Source organism: Biomphalaria glabrata, chromosome 17 (assembly GCF_947242115.1).
Source record: "Biomphalaria glabrata chromosome 17, xgBioGlab47.1, whole genome shotgun sequence".
Taxonomy (NCBI): Eukaryota; Metazoa; Mollusca; class Gastropoda; family Planorbidae; genus Biomphalaria; species Biomphalaria glabrata.
The window spans coordinates 12,318,538-12,339,034 of record NC_074727.1 but is presented as its reverse complement, the minus strand read 5'-3'; the positions used below and the strand labels follow the sequence as shown (position 1 = coordinate 12,339,034).

The 20,497-nt window shown below is 31.2% G+C and overlaps 1 protein-coding gene across 2 annotated transcripts; it reads left to right on the top strand.

The window, feature by feature from the left end:
• Positions 1-353: 353 nt before the first annotated feature.
• LOC106071470 (GRIP and coiled-coil domain-containing protein-like) lies at positions 354-20,145 on the top strand. Of its 2 annotated transcripts, none has more exons than XM_056016473.1 (5): positions 354-416; positions 4,716-4,763; positions 5,540-5,573; positions 5,756-5,837; positions 17,043-20,145. In XM_056016473.1, the coding sequence occupies exons 1-5, from the start codon at positions 360-362 to the stop codon at positions 17,113-17,115; spliced, it is 294 nt and encodes a 97-aa protein (XP_055872448.1). In that variant the 5' UTR covers positions 354-359; the 3' UTR covers positions 17,116-20,145. The 2 variants fall into 2 exon arrangements, with proteins under 2 accessions (XP_055872448.1, XP_055872447.1); XM_056016472.1 differs by lacking the exon at positions 354-416 and adding an exon at positions 3,081-3,914 and having other exon boundaries at positions 4,719-4,763.
• Positions 20,146-20,497: the final 352 nt, after the last annotated feature.

Sequence of the window (20,497 nt, the reverse complement as noted above, 5' to 3'; positions counted from 1 at the left end):
TGCCTTTCATCAAATGGTATTGACCTTCATTGCCTAGTGTTGCCTTTCATCAAATGGTATTAACTTTCATTACCTAGTATCGCCATTCATCAAATGGTATTAACTCTCGTTGCCTAGTGTTGCCTTTCATCAAATGGTATTAACCTTCATTGCCTAGTGTTGCCTTTCATCAAATGGTATTAACTTTCATTACCTAGTATCGCCATTCATCAAATGGTATTAACTCTCATTGCCTAGTGTTGCCTTTCATCAAATGGTATTGACTTTCATTGCATAGTATTGCTTTCTATTGCAAAATATTGCATAGTTTTGTCTTCCATCACATCAGACCTAGTGATCTAAAGGACAAAGGGCAGACGATGTTAAGGCCAACGGTTAACAAGCACGTTGTCATGTGGCCAGCACAACTAAAACAGGTACCCATTAGAGTTAGGTGGACTCAGGGGCGAATTGAAAATTCTGAAATTCAAAACCCCAGTCTTCATTATGCCCCCTATATCAAGTGTAATATTACCAATTAATTTAGATCAGTCATGTAATTAAATTTGTAATACATGTAGACTAACAATAATAAATCTGTACGATTAGAAATATTTTTATCAATTGTTTTTGTTTAGCGAAATTTCATGCTTTTAGCTTTCTCAATGCACTATGATCTTATTACTTGTCTGGACCAGTTGGGAAAAGGAGGAGGAATGGGGTATCTACATGAATGTTACCGTTATCGCTTTTTAATTGCATTTATAAAAAAAAGCTTTATGGCTTGAATTCAAAGGGGACTTTACTTCTAAATCAATTTATACCACCTCATCTGTCAAATACAATTTCTTTCCCTTGTTTGATACCAAAAACAAAAATTAATTAAAAATAGTTAATTAACTAATTGGTTAATTGTTTTTAATGAAAATTGTTTTGTCAGGTGCAAGAAATAATTGTGCAAAATTTCAACTTGTTCCAAAATTGGGTGTGAGAGAAATTAAGTGTACAAACAAACAAAGTCAGTTGATATAGGCTTTGTAAAAATATAATTAACAGTTAATAGATAACTATTTTCTAAATCTATTTATAAGTATAACTTAGTATACGTCTATAATTATAATATATAACTTTTTAAAATGTTAGTTTACAAAATAATTAGATTTCTAGACCAGTGTTTCCCAAACTTTTTCCATAACGGAACACTTTGTATATATATTTAGAGTATTTAGTGGAACACTTCTTTTTTGTTTTTATGATTTAATCACTTTTAAGATATATTATATCCTGGAAGAGAATTTAATAATGATATATGTATTTTCTTTACATCAGAAATGATGTAAGCTATTTGAATTCTAATATATCTGATGTGGCATCAAGCCTTTTTCTATACTTTGACTTGGTTGCAACACAAAAAGCCTGCTTCAATCAAATAGGCTGTAGGAACTAACATAAAATAATGCTAACTAGTTTTCAAAAATATTATGATACTTTGTATCTTTGTTTCAAAGTAGAACTAGAATCTAGATCAGTTTAAAGTTAATAGAAATGTTATAGAATTTATTTTATTACCAAGAAGAACTTATACAAATCTTTTTTTTTTCTGCATTTACTTAGTGATTAATTCGCACATAGGCCTATTTCTTGATTATTCCAGTAGTGTTCCACGGAACCTAGTTTGGGAAACATGGATCTAGACATAGATCTTCAATAGTACAATGACAACATCTAGATCTACATATCATAATTAATATCATTTTTACTAAAAACAAGAGACTCTTTTTTTTTCTATAATATAGGTCTAGTAGTCCTAGATCTAGAATAGATCTAACCCATTCCAAGGCCTACAACTTTACTGCAAGACTTATCAAATCTAGATCTACATCTAGTCACAATAGAATCTAGTGTTAATAATAATAATTAATATATTAATAAATTACCCGCCACTGTTATCTGTTGACACTGTGTATCTTTAATCTTATAATAATCCTGTCAGACAGAGCTATATCTAAGTTGACTAAGTATCAGTTACACAGAAATCCTAGTAGAATTTATAATTGAATAGAGCTGAGTTACAAAGTGTCACAGGTGTGAATATCCTGAACTTGAGCTGAGGGAGGCTTGGTGTTCTCTTCATGAATCGAATTAATATATTATAATTCAGAAATTGAATATTAGAATAACTTTGAATAAGTTATTCCAATTCAAGTTATTGAGTCAATAACTTGAATAATATTAATTACATTAATAATAATAATAAGTTATTCTTTACTTTGTCTTTGCAGAAGTGCAATTTTAACAATTAATATCATTGTGATTGATTTTATCAACTTTATAAATTAAAGTTCAACTTGAACTCTAGACTAGAGGCTTATCAAAAATAATCAAGCTAAATTAATTTACTAGATAAATACTAAAATAGAGGCAGAAAATGAATTGTCACAAATTGTGACTGTGACGACTGTCACATCAGACTTTTTTTTTTATATAAATTAGATCTATAAATCTAGAATCTATTATCTAAATTAACTAGATGTCTAAATATTAAATATATTAATTTTAATATATTTTAAATTTTTATATTCTGAACTATCGTCGAGACTAATACCTTTTACTATTTACTTATAACTTATAGACTTATAAATTATCTTAAGTCTTATATTCTTATCTAATATTAAATATCTATTTATCGAATAATATATTCTATATTATATTTATATATTGTCTATAATCAAAATTTAATCATTTCTAATGCTGTGTGTTTAGGTCCTGGAGGCATAAGCATAAGCCGTTTAATGCTGATTTAGACCTGATCTATAATCTATCTAGATCTAGAATATATATAAATCTATAATATAAATAATATAATATATTGACTTGATTTTATGATTGTAGCCTATTGTGACCCAACAGGAAGTAAACAAATACATTTGACCCCTTTTTGTTCCTTTTTTTGCCCTTTCATGCCCAAACCAATACAAAAATTTGAACTTTTGCTTTGGGCTTATCAAATTAATAATTTAGGTGATCTAAAATACAGTTCTAGATCAAGATCTTTTTTTCCTTATAATTTATTATTAAAGAAAAAAACTTTGAAAAAAAAGACTTATTTTTTTAGTTTATTTACGTTCTTTATCTCGTTGGCAGTATTTGTTTTGTTTTCAAAATGTACAAATAGATAACTTTTTTAGTTTCTAAATGGAAAGCCTTTTTTTCAAAGTTGTGCATTCCAGGGCAACTTGACAGTAACATTTCAATAATTTTCATAATGAAAGGATTCATATTTATTTTTAAACGTCTTTACTTCATATAATTTTCCTTTTTATACTTGCTTAATTTGTTAACTTTGTACAATGGGATCAGGAGCCAGCAAATCTTCCAAAATTCAAGAAAAATCGACAAAACAACCTGTTGCTAATGTCAATAAACAAGAAAATCAGAAGTCGCCTTTAGATGTGAACAGTAAAAATAGCACTACTAAAAAACTAGATTCTAAAAATGACGCATCCTCTTTAAATCAGATAAAAACAAAAGACCTAAATTCATCTGAATTGATTAATGAGAAAAATAAGCAAAACAAAAGTAAGAAAATTACCAGTGATTATGATTACAATAACAAGTTACAGTTTGAAGAGGATTCAGAAATAAATGATGATATAGATGAAGTTTTAAAAATACCTACTTCACATGATAATTCTAAAAAGCCAAATAAAAAGGACATTAAACAGTTAGTAAGAAACAAAGAAAACAATTACAATAATATCTCAACTAATGTGCAGCAAGATTTTCCAGAAACTTACGCACAGAGACAGCAAAGAAAACAATATAAACTTCAGCAGGATATTTTAATTCGTGAAAAGACAATCATTAGAAATTCAAAGGACTGGGATTATGATGATAATGATGATGACAAAAATTATGAGGACACTGAAATGGAAAGTAAAATTCTAGATCTACATTTTTTAAAATATACTTTCTATATATAGCTTTGTTCTTTAGATAATGCTGTATAAAAACACATTACACTGTTGTATATCAATCCATATTATTTAAAAGAGTCCAGTTTTTAAAAATACATAGTCTCATTTCTTTCTCCTTTTACCTTATTGAAGTCAGAACTTCATGGAGCAATCTGAAACCTAGATGATGATCTCAAAAACGGCTCTAACAATTTTCCTTGAAAAGAGTTGATGTATATTGTTGTGAAAAGAATTGGCTATAGAGGGAAAACTTTGGTTTGACCGTTATAATTTTTCAAAGTAAAAAAAAAGAAATTAATTTAAATTTGACTAGAGAACTAGGCCTAGATCTAGATCCAGAATGGGTTTTAAAAGGACTATATATTGCCTTTGGGAATTTCAGAATGTAAGGCATTCTTGATTCAAGAGTTTAATATGTTAATGTTCATGAAAATTTTGTGCATTGTCTAAGTCTAAATTTTTAGGCCTATCATGGGAATATTATAAAGTGTAGTAGATCTATACATTTGCTTAACTAGGATTCTTTCTTGGGGGGAATGGGGATATTGGGGCAGGAAAAAATGTTCCAATGATTTTTAATCTAGCTTTCATAACTTATTAAGAGAAAAATGATCGCTCTAAGTTTTACAAAAGAAATATTGTTTAAAATAGTATTTTTAATATTTTTCTTGTTACTTTTTTCTTTTTTTTTCTACAAATGTAAATTTTCTAATAAATATAGGCAAGTGACATTTTGATATTGCTCTTATCATTTGACAGGAATCACCTAAAAAATTTGATGCATCTAAATTTAGAGCTGCAAACAAGGTCAGTTTTTTATTTATAGATGATATATTTCACAATATAAGTATATATTTATTGTTCCACCTGACCATAGCTAATAAAATGAAAAAGAAACTAAAAAATTTTCTGAACCAAATGAGAGACTACAATATAAAATTATAATACTTTCTTTGAATTGTGTTTTCTTGCCCATTCTGCTGAGACTTTTGTTTTGAAAGAAAATACTGTATTGACCCATTGAAATCACTACTTCAGTGTTATCACAAGACATTAGAAGACTTGCTGTATAAATAGAATAACATTGGCAGCTTGATGATGTTGGTTTTATGGGTCAAGTAGATACAGAATATTCGCTCAATCAGTATCCCCCCACCCCCCAATATTTTATAGAGATAAAAAAAACTTTGATCTTATAGTGCTACAAATTAATGAAATAATGTAATTTAGGCTATTTCGAGTTCAAGATACTGGTATGCCTAGAATATTGACTTTAAAAAACAATTCCCATGATTTATAATAATTAGAAAAATGAATTTAACTTTTTTTTCTATCATCTAACCCAGATGAATGGGAAGATTTTTTTTTGGTGGATCATTGTCTTAGCTTTCTTCTGCTTTCTAGATGTCTGTAATGATAATGTGATCCTCTCCTTCTAGTTTGTCTCTCTTACTTTCTTCATCCGGTACTATATGTCTTCAAGGTGTTTTTTTAAGACTTAATCTTGTAACATGACAAATAAGATACTATTTTGAAAATGCCATTAAGTTAATGAACATCTTTTCATTATTTCTTATTTCCAGGAGCAGAAAAAGGATTTCCCAACATTAAAAGATGGTAAGAAGTCTTTTTTTTTAAATTGTTAGTAACGTGTAAGCAAGTATGACATATATTTTATGAATGTTTAAAAGAAGACTTTTCCTTAAATACACAAGGACTCATTTCTTGTGTATACTCTTTAAAAATTTCAAAAATTATTTATAGTAAGCGTAGTCCTTTAACAATTTTTTTAATGCTAGACATGACAACACCAAGGTATTTTCAACCACCTGACCAGAGGTTAGATGACATTGGTGTCAAGAAAAGAGATGATACTTATCTGTAAGTTTGATCTATATATATTTTTATTTTCAGAATCATTTCATTGCTTTAAATACTGTCATCTGCCTACAGAGTGTGATGTTGTGATTAGCAACACATTCAACTGGTAGATTAAGGTTCACTGACTTAGATTCATAATCTTTCAAATGTCCATTGTGATTATATAAACTACTTGATTACAATTTCTTCGGTTTATCATGTACATTTTGAAAAAAAAATGACAAGGAAGGTTGCAATTTTTTTTTTCTGGTTCGGAGATTTGGTGATTCCGGGGCATAATTAGGTAGACGTTGGGATCTTATAGTGATGTAATGGGGATGGCTTCCCCCATCCCTATGTTGAAAAAAATCTAATATATATTACATCTAGATCTAGAAGTAGATCTAGACTATATCTTAACACTTTCAGTGCGGGGTTACTCTCCAGGAGGAACTTCTCTAGCGTTGTAGAGTGTGGCGTTACTCTCCCTGAGTAACTTGGTATATAGTGTTTGTTTCATTATTTTTCTTTATTTTTATTTCTTTCCGGTTGAGAGAGTGATTGTTCTTTTATTTCATAGTTGATTGGATGCCATACGTGCACATTTTATTTTCAAATCTTTGTTTTAGTGACACCGTGTTTTTCGCTTTGAATGGATTCTAAAATGGATTTAGGTGAATGTAGTGGACTTTCTAGACCTGTGACTAATTCTAGATCTAGGCGAATCACCTAAGAATGAGCCTGGCATAAATGAAAATTATTTATCCCAGTCATCTTCTGTTCTGGACTGCTTCTCTGCCCTCTTCACACGTACCATCATGGATATTGAGATAGGGTACATAAATGCTTATGCTCTAAAGAAAGTGAAACAAAACATCTCATTGAGAAGAAGATCAAGATTTCACAACTGGAAACCTGTTACAAAGTATGAAATGATTAAATTTTTAGCAACCACCATGGCTATGGACAAAAAAACAAGCATCCAAGACTTTTTTTCGACAGACGATATTTTTTTATACTCTGTTTTCCTCTGAAATGTTTGAGAGGGACAGGTTTTTGTCATTATTTTGTTCAATGCTACATTGCAGGGAACCAGATGCTGAAGGTAAAAACAAGATAGAGCCATTCGTCAATCTCTTGATTGAAAATTACAACACTGTCTACACCCCTTTCCAAAATGTGGCCATTGACGATATGATAGTGGGTTTTAAAGGAAGATGGCTGTACAAGCAATTTAACCCTTCAAAACCATATAAATACCATATCTAAAGCTTTGGGCTTGTTGATAGCTGTACAGAATATGTGCTCAATCTTCTGACATACTATGGAAAAAACACCTCATTTGACCCAAACAGTGACAAGGACGGAGGGCAGGCAGTACAGATTTTTAGGACTTTGCTTGGCGTCATTGGCAGAGGTTACCATTTTTTGCTGATCGCAAAGAACAATATTATACTGGAACAGTACAGACTACCCACAAAGGCTTTCCTGATGAAATTAAAAAGCTAACCATGAGGCTCAAGGAGTCTAGATATTGGGCGACAGCTGAAGAAAAACTAATGGTAGTGTAATGACACAAGATGCGTAGAAGTTGATGTGAATCGGGTTTTTCCTAAGTAATGTGACGAGTAAGAACAGAGTAGGATAATGAACAAGAAGAATAACGGACAAGACGCCTAAGAGGACGACGCTAGGCTAGCGACGACAGAGGACTGTGCCCTTTTTATTGTTTATTAAATTGTTGAAGTTATCAGCCTGCGTTATTAAGTATATTCTTGATTCATTCTGTTGTTGTGTCATATGGACTCGCATGCACCAGTAACATATATATACTCATCAACAAAATAGACCATCAACAGATGTGGCGACCCACGACGGCCAGGGCGTCATTTTGATCTACAATCTAGTTAACTTCGTGTTCTGGATATATCTATCTACAATTCTACACTTGGCGAAGTACACTGGAGAAGTACTGGATTAACATTCGTTTATTTCTACTAGATCTACCCTACGTCTGTGCTAATTATCTGGACTGCAGCTGGATTTTGGCATCTTTGTTCCAGTGGATCTAGACTTTCTATTAGAGAAAATTCGAAACCGTTACCAGCGTCTAGCTTTGTCAGCCAGGTTAGATATTTTTAGATTGAACTTGGATCTATATTGACTAGATCTATATCTATTGTGTCTGAACCCAGAACTATTTCGTCCGTGTAAGTGATCTAGGGCAGTCCGTCGTCAGTATACCTCTATCTAAATATATATACCTCAAGACTACTCAAGAGTGAAGATACCTCATTTTGTCAGGTTTATCTGTTTATTGTGAGTACGGGAAGTCACCTGAGTCTACATATCTAGTATCTACAAGCTGACCGTTGGATCGAGTCACCTTGTCTGGCTTGTCAGGTTTGTTTTTCAAGCTATTAATTGACTGTTGCAGTGTTGCTGAGCTTACAATCTAATCTACACACGAGTGATGGTATACCCTACTACCACACTGCGTGACCATCTATTCAACTTGTAAAGTTGACTAATTTATATTCATCAAAAGAGAGAGTTGGACTTAGTCATTTTTTTTACCTCTCTTGAGACAGCACCACCAGCTTGTCTCAGTATTGACTTATGTTCCTGACCTGAAGACAGAAGCCAGCACCAACAGATCATCAAGTGGAACCGGAACCTTGGAACCTGACCAGAGGACTTTATCTGAGATTCGTACCATACTGTGGCAGCACCAGGAGAGATTGGCCTAACTCAGTACTGCCTGTCGAGTAGCCTGTGGGAGCACACCTTGCCTTGCCTAAGACTAAGACAGTGGGGAACTTGTGTGGAACTGACCGTTGTAGCTCCGTGGACTGAACAAAGGGGATCTAACTAAAGATAAGTTTATTTTTTCTCTCCATTATTATTAAATTAAGTCTATTAGGGACAGTAGATCTTTGTTAAGAGCAGGTTGCCTGATAAGGGCGTCATTATAGGACACATTAGAAAGTGGACCTGCTCCATTTAATAAAGTCTCGATGATTGTTTAGATTGTCTTGTTTTGTTCGTATCCACGTACATTTTATTTTTTTTAGAAGTCAAGTGAAGTTATCTTTATTTGTCTCTTTCAGTGTATACTTCCTCTAAAAAGTCTCATCTCATTAGAATAGATTTATTTTTTTTGTGTCTTATTACGTTTATTTTACACTATTCTTATTATATATTAGTAATTTTATCTTAAGTAGATAAGGTAAGCCACGTTTAATCTAGATTATAAATTCTAGATTGTTTCCAGGTATTAACTAAATTGTTATACCTATGAGAGCCTTAGATCTATTTTATCCTGAAGACAACTGAGTCTAAGGAGTAATTATTTATATATAGATCTTTTGTCCCGATTAATCGGTTGACATTATTTTATAGATGTGTTTAAACACAGTCTAATTGGTCAGAATAAAATTTTTTGTCAGTATCACTGGATTGTGATTTACTGTTGGAGGTATAATATTGATTTATCTATTTGAAGTTGTATTGAAGTTGTATTGAATCTAGACTAGTGACTAGAATAGTCCTAGGGGTATTTATTGGCAAGAAGTAAGTCCATTGAATTAAGTATTGAGGTATTGATAAAAGTATATAATATGATATTTGTTTATGTGGTCTAAAGTAAGTCCACTGAATTAAGGTGATATAAAATTTTGAGTTGTATTCAAGTATTGTGGCTGTGAGTAAGTCCACTGAGGTAATATTTGTTAATATAACATTGAGCAAAGGTATTTAAATATATATATATTACAAGAAGTATTTGAAAGTGAGTTTTTGTGAAAACTAAATTGGGATATTTAGGCCAATAGGGAGGCCATATCAAAACTATATCGAGACATTGTTTAAAATAAAATAAGCATAATGGCAACAGCTCCAAACTTTGATTATATGGAGACTTTTCGCCAGCAAATTATTGCTGAGGCTAAACAATTAGAACTTAAAGGGAAGGACCTAACTAGCTATGTACAGCAAATGGTGACAATAGAGAGAGATAGAATTGATCAGATAAGGGAGAAAGAAAAAGATAGGGAAGCACAATTAATAAAAGAAGAAGCAGATAGGAAATTACAATATGATCTTGAGAAATTGAGAATTGAAGCTGAACAAAATAAACAAAAAGTTAATAGCAATAATACTAATGATAGATCTAATACTAATACTACCAATGCCCCAGACAATCACATTGAAACCAATAATAGTAATAATCACACAAACAACACTAATATTTCAAGTGATAACAACCATTGGTTGAGGAAAAAACTACAACCCTTTCAGGAGGCTAGAGATTGTATTTCAGACTACCTAAAGAGATATGAAATTAAAATGGTTAATTGTAATATAAGGGAGGAAGAGTGGTCTCAAATTTTGTTAGACTTTGTACAAGGGCAAGCTCTTACAATTTGTCAAAACCATAATCATACTGTACAAAATAGCTACCAAGTTTTAAAAAAGGAATTGCTGAATGCATATGGACACAATGCCAGCACATTCAGAAAAAAATATTTTGAAAACACACCTTCCAATCAGATAGAACCACAAACCACTATAAATTTGGAAAAAGACTATTTTAATAAATGGCTGGGATTTGAGAAGATTGACAGTACCTTTGAGGGATTAAAAAATTTTATATTACTTGATAATTTTGTAGCCAAGTGTGACCCGCAATTACAATCATTTATCAAAGAAAGGAATCCCAAAGTTTTGGATGATGTTACTGAGATAATAAGAACATATAAAAATGCCTATCCCAACAACCTTTTTTCATGTAAAGATAAAAAGAATATTGATCTAGTGGGATATACACAGGAAAACAATGAAAGAAGTAGAAATAGAAGTAGGGATAGCCAACATTTTAGATATAGCAATAGTAGAGATAGGTCAAACAACAGGGATGTTACATGTTATAGATGTGGGAAAAAAGGACATATGGCTATGAGATGCAGGGGAACACAAAACAGGTCAAACAGTAGGAATAATTATAATAGATCAAGTAGTACACATAATTACAATAGGACAGATAGTAGAAATAATTACAGAGCAGACAGTAGGAATAGGTACAGCAATTACAACAACAATTACAATAATAACACATACAATAGGAGTAAAAGCAGGGAATATAAAAATAGAGATTCTGACAGAGTGTTTTTTGTTAGGGAAAATAAAAACAATTTTGCTTTCTACCCAGCTTTTATTAACAATGTTCCAATAAAGGCAATCCGAGATAGTGGCTGTAACACACTCGTGGTTTGGGCTGATCTCATTGAGGCGCAATATTATAGGGGATATACAAGGAAAGTGGAGTTGGCAGATGGCAGTATAAAGGAATTTAAAGTATTTAAAGTGTTTATTGAGACACCTTTTTACACTGGCCATTGTGAGGGAGTAGCCATGCCTAACATGAGACATGATATGTTGATTGGAAACTTAACAGGTTTGAAGGAATGTTCAAGACAGGAAATTGAAGCATGGGAAAAGAAATATGAAAGGTTACAGCAGAATAGGAATACTGAAACAGATAATTACATTAGTAATATGGTAATAACCAGATCTAAGAATAAGCCAAAACAAGAAACTCAGGAACTTATTGATATGAATGATGAAATAGTTAATGGTGAAGAAGATAAAGAGAAAGAGGTTGAAATACAAGGTCAAAAACAAGACGAAACGCAAGCAGAAAAACAGAAAGATGGAACTGAAGAAATGAAAACAGAAAAATTGAAAGGAATAAACAAATTGGCTCAAGAACAAAAACAAGATAACATCATTGGGAAAACATATGACAGAATTAGTGACAGGAGAAATAATAACCCAATGGAGAAATATGTCATAGAAGAAGGAATACTATTTAGGAAAACAAAAATAAATGATAGAGAAATAAAACAATTAGTCTTACCACAAAAGTATTGGAAGGATGTCATGATTTTGTCACATGACAGTAATTTAAGTGGACATAGAGGTATAAAGAAATGTTTTAGAAATTTAGCAACTCAAGTATTTTGGCCTAAAATGAAAGGAACCATATCAAAATACATAAGATCATGTGATATGTGTCAAAGAAGGGGACTTAAGGGTAAATTAGGTAAAGCTCCATTACAGTCAATGGATGAACCAAATAAACCATTTCAAAAAATAGCAATAGACATCATAGGACCTTTAACTAAAACAGAACATAATAATAAGTACATATTGACAATAGTAGACATGTTCAGTAGATATCCTGAAGCAGTGGTATTATCCAATATAGACACAGAAAATATTATTAATGCTTTAGATCAAAAGTTCATAGTCAGACATGGGATACCAAAAACATTACTATCAGACAATGCTTCTATGTTTACATCTGAGTTATTTAAAAGATGGATATTAAAATATGGTATAGAACACATTAAATCATCGCCATTCCACCCGGAAGCCAACGGGCTTTGTGAACGCCTTAACGGTGTTATAAAAAGATCCTTAGCTAAAATTGTAGAAAATAATCAGAAAAACTGGGATCAATATATTAATTTTGTTCTATTTTCTATTAGAAATAATATTCATGAGGCAACTCAATTTTCACCATATGAGTTAGTACATGGAAGGAAACCTAGGGATGAAATACAAATTTTTAAAGAAAGTTTGATCTTAAATAAAATAGAAAAGGAAAATGACAATGAAACAGCTTTAGATTTAAAACAAATATGGGCGGAAGCTTTTGAGAATAACATGAAATATAAAGAAACAGTACATGAGAACTTAAATGAAAAAAGAAAATTAAGAACATTGGAGGTAGGAGACAAGGTATTACTTTTGGTAATTGACTTAAAAAACAAATTAGGAAAACAGTGGAAGGGTCCATTTGTTGTTACAAATAAAACAAGTGAAGTAAACTATAAGATTAATATGAATGGAAAGATAAAAACATATCATATAAATAATTTGAAGTTATACAATGAGAGAAATGAAAATCAATTTCAAAATTTGGATACAGAAGTAAACAATGAAAATCAAACTCAAAAGTTAGATACAGAAACTGTGGAAAATGAAAATCAAGTAGATGAATGTTTAATTGTTTTAATCAATGAGGAAACTAATGAAAATGATATTAAAAATATTCCTATACTAGAAACTAAAGATAACCAAACATGGGAAAAACTGAATTTAGAAAATTTATCTCCAGAAAAAACAAAAGACATAATAAATGTAATCAATGATTTTAAAGAAATTTTTTCCAGTTTGCCAGGAAAAACAAATATCATAAAGCATGACATAAAGTTAACTAGTGACAAACCTATTTTCATGAAACCTTATAGGATTCCATTACACTTACAGGGAAAAGTTAAAGATGAAATAGACAACTTATTAAAACTAGGAATAATAGAACCATCCAATTCAGCTTATGCTTCACCAATAGTTATAGCAAAGAAAAAGAATGGGGATATAAGGTTATGCATAGATTATAGACAGTTAAATAAGATAACTGAATTTGATCCTTACCCTATGCCTAACATTGATGACATATTACACAAATTGTCCAATGCTAAAGTATTTACAAAATTGGATCTGACAAAAGGATATTGGCAAATTCCTTTAACCAATAGAGCTAAACCTTATACTGCATTTATCACTCCTTATGGAATATTCCAATGGAACTTTATGAGCTTTGGGCTTATAAATGCTCCAGCTACCTTTAATAGGATGATGATGTCGGTTATAGGTCATAGAAAAAAATGTAATCTGTTACTTAGATGATATATGCATTTTTCATGAGGATTGGAAAGAACATTTAAAAGGAATTAGGGAGATTTTTGAGTTAATTAAACAAAATGGTCTAACAGTTCAAGCAGAAAAGGTAGAGATAGGCTTAGAAGAAATCACATTTTTAGGACATAGAGTTAAAAATAATACTATCAGTCCCATTGAAGATAATGTAAAGAAGATATTAGAAATAGAAATACCAACAACACAAAAACAGATTAAATCAATACTAGGGATGATAAACTATTATAGAAAATACATACCAAATTTAGCAGAGATAGTTGATCCATTAAACCAGTTATTAAAGAAAGGACAGCCTAGAAAAGTGACTTGTAATAGAAAGTGTGTAGAAGCTATAGAGAAAGTTAAGCATATTTTTTCTACAAATTTGATATTGAGATTACCGGATGTTTCTAAAATATTCTATGTCACTACTGATGCTTCTGGTAGTGCTATAGGAGGTTGTTTGATGCAGAAGTATGATAAATTACACCCAATAATTTATGTAAGTAGGAAATTATCTGATACTGAGAAGAGATACAGTGTCATAGAGAAGGAGGCTTTAGCTGTTGTTTGGGTTGTAACTAAGTTGGAAAGCTATTTACTGGGAAACAAATTCATATTGTTATCTGATCACAGGCCTCTTAAGTTTATGCAAGAAAAAAGTATTAAAAATGGTAGATTATACAGGTGGTTTCTAATTTTACAAGAATATAATTTTCAATTGGAGGCTATTAGGGGAGAAATTAATATTGTAGCTGACATGTTGTCAAGAGTTACAGTGAGATAAACTGTTGTAAATAATGATTATTCATTTTGATTTGTTTATGCATGTATATATATGTATATGTTCTAGTCAATGGGTATGAATAAGTTGTTTATATATGGACTATATATATTTTATTTCCTTTAAAGGAAGATAACTCAGTAAAATATAAATTGGGAATTTTATTAAATCAAGGGAGATAATTATAAAATTTCAATAATTGAAGTCAAAGGTGTAAATTAAAGTAAGTATGATCATCTACAGTCATTATTTTTTTATATAATCATTATCATCCATTAGTAAAAGGCTAGGTCAGTTTGGAAATGGTAAGTGGAGAGAAAATATACTTATTGGTACCCAACAAAAAAGTTAAGTAGAATAATTTGGAAAGCTGTTTTGACACAAATATTACATTTTGTCTGACAGGTAGGGTTTGGTGTGATGTGAGGCGACCAGCCATGAACATATAGCCAATGACAGTATTTACTCTGAAAAACTCTGATTTATGCCTATGGAGTCAGCAAAGGCATCTTCGTATGTGGACTATATACATGTGTATTTACTCTGAAAAACTGTTTTATGTCTGTGGAATCGACAAAGGCATCGTCGTATGGGGACTGTATACATGTCTTGATGGACTTAGTACTATTAGTTGGTGAAACTATTACACTGTACTATACTATTTCATCGTCAATGACATGAGTGATGATTAGAACACTGTATACCGGATATTTTCTTACCAATAACTGTATTGGAACTGTACATATTGTTTTCTTGGTGTCAACATTCAACTACAGTGTGAACTTTGTGACATAGGAACATGGACAATTTTACCAGGAACTGATGAAGATGGGAAACATGATGATGTCCATCAAGATCAAGATATATGTTTGTTTTGTCTTTCCCCAAAATTTTGGCCATGTATATTGTACAGACATGACAGTAGGGATAGTGTTTTAGACTGAAAAAAAAAATTGACAAAATTTTTTTTTTTGATAAAGGGGGGAGGAAATATGTAATGACACAAGATGCGTAGAAGTTGATGTGAATCGGGTTTTTCCTAAGTAATGTGACGAGTAAGAACAGAGTAGGATAATGAACAAGAAGAATAACGGACAAGACGCCTAAGAGGACGACGCTAGGCTAGCGACGACAGAGGACTGTGCCCTTTTTATTGTTTATTAAATTGTTGAAGTTATCAGCCTGCGTTATTAAGTATATTCTTGATTCATTCTGTTGTTGTGTCATATGGACTCGCATGCACCAGTAACATATATATACTCATCAACAAAATAGACACTCATCAACAAAATAGACCATCAACAGTAGTAAGCTGGCAAGACAAAAAAGCCTGTAGCTATTGTGTCTACCATGGGAAAAGCTGAAAACAGAGAAATAAAAAATAAAATGAAGCCTGCCATCGTGGATACATACAACAAGTACATGTATGGTTGCAATCTAGTTGATCAGAAAATTGGCTACTACGAATTACAGAATAGAAAAGTATCCAATGGTGGAAAAAATTGTTTCACTGGATAGTTGAGATAACAATTACAAAGCCCATGTTCTCTATTTGATGTGCAAAAATGAAGAGAAAAGAGAAATGTTGAGTTTGAACAATTTTAAAATTCAACTTGTCCATGCGCTATGTATGGAAGCAGCCGCTGTGATGCCCCCAGAAGAGAAAGACAGAAGAAAGCCGGTAGTAGGAAGACCAATGAAAAATCCCCAGGCTAGATGCAGGCAAGCATATACCGGTAATTGACTATTCAGATAAAGAAAACGGGTGTAAAGTTTGCAGCACACCCAAAAAGCCAGCGCGCACTCATTTCATTTGTAGTGATTGTCCTGATAGACCTCATCTGCATCCAAAAGATTGTTTCAAAAAATGACACACACAAGTTCTTATTTAAAATGCTGATGAAAAAAAACCTGTAAATAGTGTATATATATAGTGACATTGATTTTCAATTTGGTTTTGGGATTTGTGTAAATATTGTGTAAATAGAAATTTTCTTCATTTTTGTGAACATCAAAGAAATTGAAAAAAAAAAAAAAAGACTTGTGCAAATGCTGTTTTTTTATTAGTATTATGTGACAAATATGTGTGGTTAAGTGAATATTCTTTTATTGTGGATTTACTTTAAAAACAAGGGAATAATAAACCTTTCAGTAAGTTGGATTTTTACTTAGTTTTTTTTTGATACACTTCAAATTCATCTAAAAAAATTATTTTATTGAATTTTTATTTATCTGATACTTCAACTTTTTGCCCATTCATTTCCCTTTAACTTGATACCAAATATATTTAAATATTTTAAGAAATAAAAAAAGTTATAGTAGTTTTTGTAGCGCCACCCTCTCTCCCATCTTGGCTCTTCCTGAAAAAACTCCAATTTTTCAATGAAAAAAATTTGCACCCAAAGAGTTAAAGAGTTCTAAATCAGAACTTTAGGTCTAGTATTACATCTAGATGTCCATAAAATGAACATACCAGTAAATAATCGCACTAATACACCTATCTTGCTAGCAGAATCAGAAAATCTATATATTTTTTTGGCAGCTGACAATGCCTGAATTAAAAAAAAGATTTTTCATTATTTTTTTTTTATTAATTTCTTTTATTTGAAATCTAATAATGGAGGTAATGTCTTTAAAAAAAATATATTTTATAAAATGTTTTTCTTGTTTATTTAAAGATACAAACAAGCTCCAAATTATGACAAAGATGAACTTGATTTAATGAGACAACTAGAGGAAGAGCTTCTGTGATAGCCTCATTGTGCACATCTATGGGTCAATGGACATGAAAAAAAAAATGACTGTTGACAACATTCGGCATGGTAATAATACACTGAGAAATGATTTGCTAACATGCAAGTCATTAATAAATACATTTTGTAATATTATTTTTTATTGATAAATAATATTAAAATATGTTCCCTTACAATATTTTTAAATACTGGTAAGTAATAAAATCATGCCTTCATTGATTGACGCAGCATTTCAGGTTCATAAACTTTTTGTTGATTGGCTTAAATGATCCGTCCATTTTTGTTTTTAATGAAGCTAAATTTTTCTTCTAAGCTACTTTTTTTTTTATTGTATATTAATTTTTTTTTACAAATACAGTAATAACCTGACTTTTACACTATATAACAATACCAGAAATGTATATCTCTAGTCTTATGAAGTATGACATTTATTGTAAGCTATATTTTTATGTATAGTCTCTTTTTTATTCTTATATATTTCTGAAATACTTCTGTTTTTATTGGAGGATGCAACAGAAGTTTTTATTCATTAAAAGTTCATTGTACTTGGAAAAACAACTTCATCTCTAAACTAAGAACTTTACATGTCAAATACCAGTGATGTTTGTATACTATTTCTGCATCTCTTGTGACAAAATATACAGGTCACAAATGGATCTGCAAAGTCACATGAAACACTGCACTCATCCTTTAATCTTCGAACTTGCCTTAATTTATTTTATTTTTTTTATTTATGACTGAATCTAGAAACAAAGAAGGAAAAAAAATGAAATTTCTAAAGAGATATGTTTTTAAAATATTGTTTAATGCATTTGTAGAATTTTATTTGAGAATTTTTTATTATTTAATATATCTGTGATAATAAGATAAAAAGAAACTGTGATAATACATTATACATAACTATTAGTCAAAACACAAATGCCAACTGTTCTGCATCATGAAGTTATTATTATCTTATTTATCCAAATATATCTAAATAAATTCTGTTACCATGTTTTATTCATCCATTTATATCTGTTTAAATTCTGTTACCATGTTAATATTTAAAACTGTACAAAGCTTTTATTTGCAAAGCTGCTGTCATACGTATTTAAAATAAAATAAAATCACACACATATCATGATTCCCCTATCTGTGGCCTTAATATAAAATTGTTTGATCATCGCTGGGCTATTTGATGATTGCTCAGGTTTGTGAAGTTATACATGTAGTTTGTAGCCTATGATGTTCTCTTTGTTTTATTGTTATCATCTCTAATCTATGCCTGTGGTCCTTTCTGGGGCATAGGCCACCAACCATCTTCCTCCAGGCTTCTCGGTTCTGGGTGAGTCTCTCCATCTGTCCCTACATCTTTCCCATCTGCTTGGCATCTGCTTCTGTGTGCTGATGGTGGTGGTGGTCCTGGTAGAGATGATGGTATTTGGCCTCTGGCTTTCATCGACACGCCTCATAAACCTTCCAGCTGGAGGTCCATCTTCTCCCAGGTCCGTGACTTCTATTGATTTGCTGTTTGGTGTTTCTGTAGCTAGTGGTTTTTCAACAGGGAAGGGTAGCTAGCTCTACACCAAACCCTCCTCATTTCTCAGCCGGGCTTGGGACCGTCCAGTTTTTTTATTGTTATATCTCAGGCCATTTTGAAGCAGTTCAAACCTCACCCCCCCCCCACCTCCATAAAAATGAATTGACTACATCTTCTCTATCAAATGTTGTATTATTACTATAGTTAACCTGAATTGTATCAAACATGTCATTAACATTATCAAATGCTTTAGTGGTACTATCAAACATCAGGGCCAGTCTGAGGTATTGGCGAATTCAGCAGCCGCTTAGGACCTCCTATTGGTGAGAGTCTCACACAGGGCTCAAAGAACAAAGTTTTTGAGTGAAAAAGTTGTGAAACATGAATCAAATGTCAAACATATCATAAGTCTCAAACATATCAGAAGTCTATGGCTCTTTATCTACTAGCCTATCTCTAAGTGTCTACTATGATTCTTCAATGTTTATTCCCAAATGCTTAGAACTAATTGTTAGACTATAGGTGTTAGAAAACCTTTGCTGCTTTTTTTTTCTTGGTGAAATGTCAAAACGTTATTTCAAGTTTGGTGATCATGAATTGTCCATGAAGCACATTCATGCTATCAGCGCCATATAAATTTAACTTAATTGATGATTTAGATATAACAACAGGAAAGTTTTTAATTCATTGCATATTTTTCATTCTTAACTTTTTTGTTTTCTATTACATTTGCGGCCACTCTATTCACTTCGCCTAGGGCTTCCAATTACCTAAGTCCGGCCCTGCAAACATGTCAGTTTCATTATCAAGAATGTCAGTGGCATTATCAAACATGTCAGTTGCATTATCAAACATGTTAGCAACATTATTGCTACTTTTTTTCTTAGTGTAATTTGCGTAAATTAATTTCTTGTCAATATTTCATATGAAATTTAAATCATTCAAACACTGTAAAAAAAATATTATATAAATACTTTTATAGAGCCATAAATTTACTTTATAATTTATTTTTAATGAGCTTAAACCATTTATATACAAAATTGATACCTGGCCATTTCAGTGGAAACAATTATGGCATGAAATGCTCATAGCTGCTTTATGTTACAAATAGAATGATAAAAACATTTCAAAGCAATGATTTTAAATTTATCATGCACAAATGTATTACAAATATTCAAAATGTTAATATAATTGAGATAATTTAATTTTTAAGACACACCTTTTTTCAATGTCTCCTAACATGACCTTTGGCACCACCTTTGAAAAGACATTCAGCTTTATAAAATTGTTGATATATACATTTTTTGTTTGACAAATCTGTATGTTAAGAGTGCTAAAAGTTTTACAATGTATATATACTTAGAATGGTTCAATCAATGTTCAGTTGTTTTGAAATTGTTGTTAATGTCTGTATTTATTGACCTTACAGCAATACGTTTTGTACATTTTGACTATTTAATGTAGATGTTGTAGATATTCTGATGGAGAAATATTTTAAAATAAATATAAGAGCAGTACAAAACATTTTCTTTAGTTACCTTTTTTCCAACTGCATTTTTTTTTTAAATTTATTACATAAGGAATTTTCTTTCACTTTACCTGTTGTAATAATAATAATAATAATAATAATCTTTATTATGCATAAAGAAATTCGTCATACAATTTGTGCGTTACACCAAACAAAACTACAGAAAACCAAAAAGAAACATTTTAAAAATTAAATCTAGAAACATTACAATACTTTAACAATTGACATTAGTAGGCCTACTGGTATCTTTAGTAGGCCTACTGGTATCTTTAGTAGGCCTACTGGTATCTTTAGAATCTTCAATAATTGGCCATATTCATTGTAGGCTACATT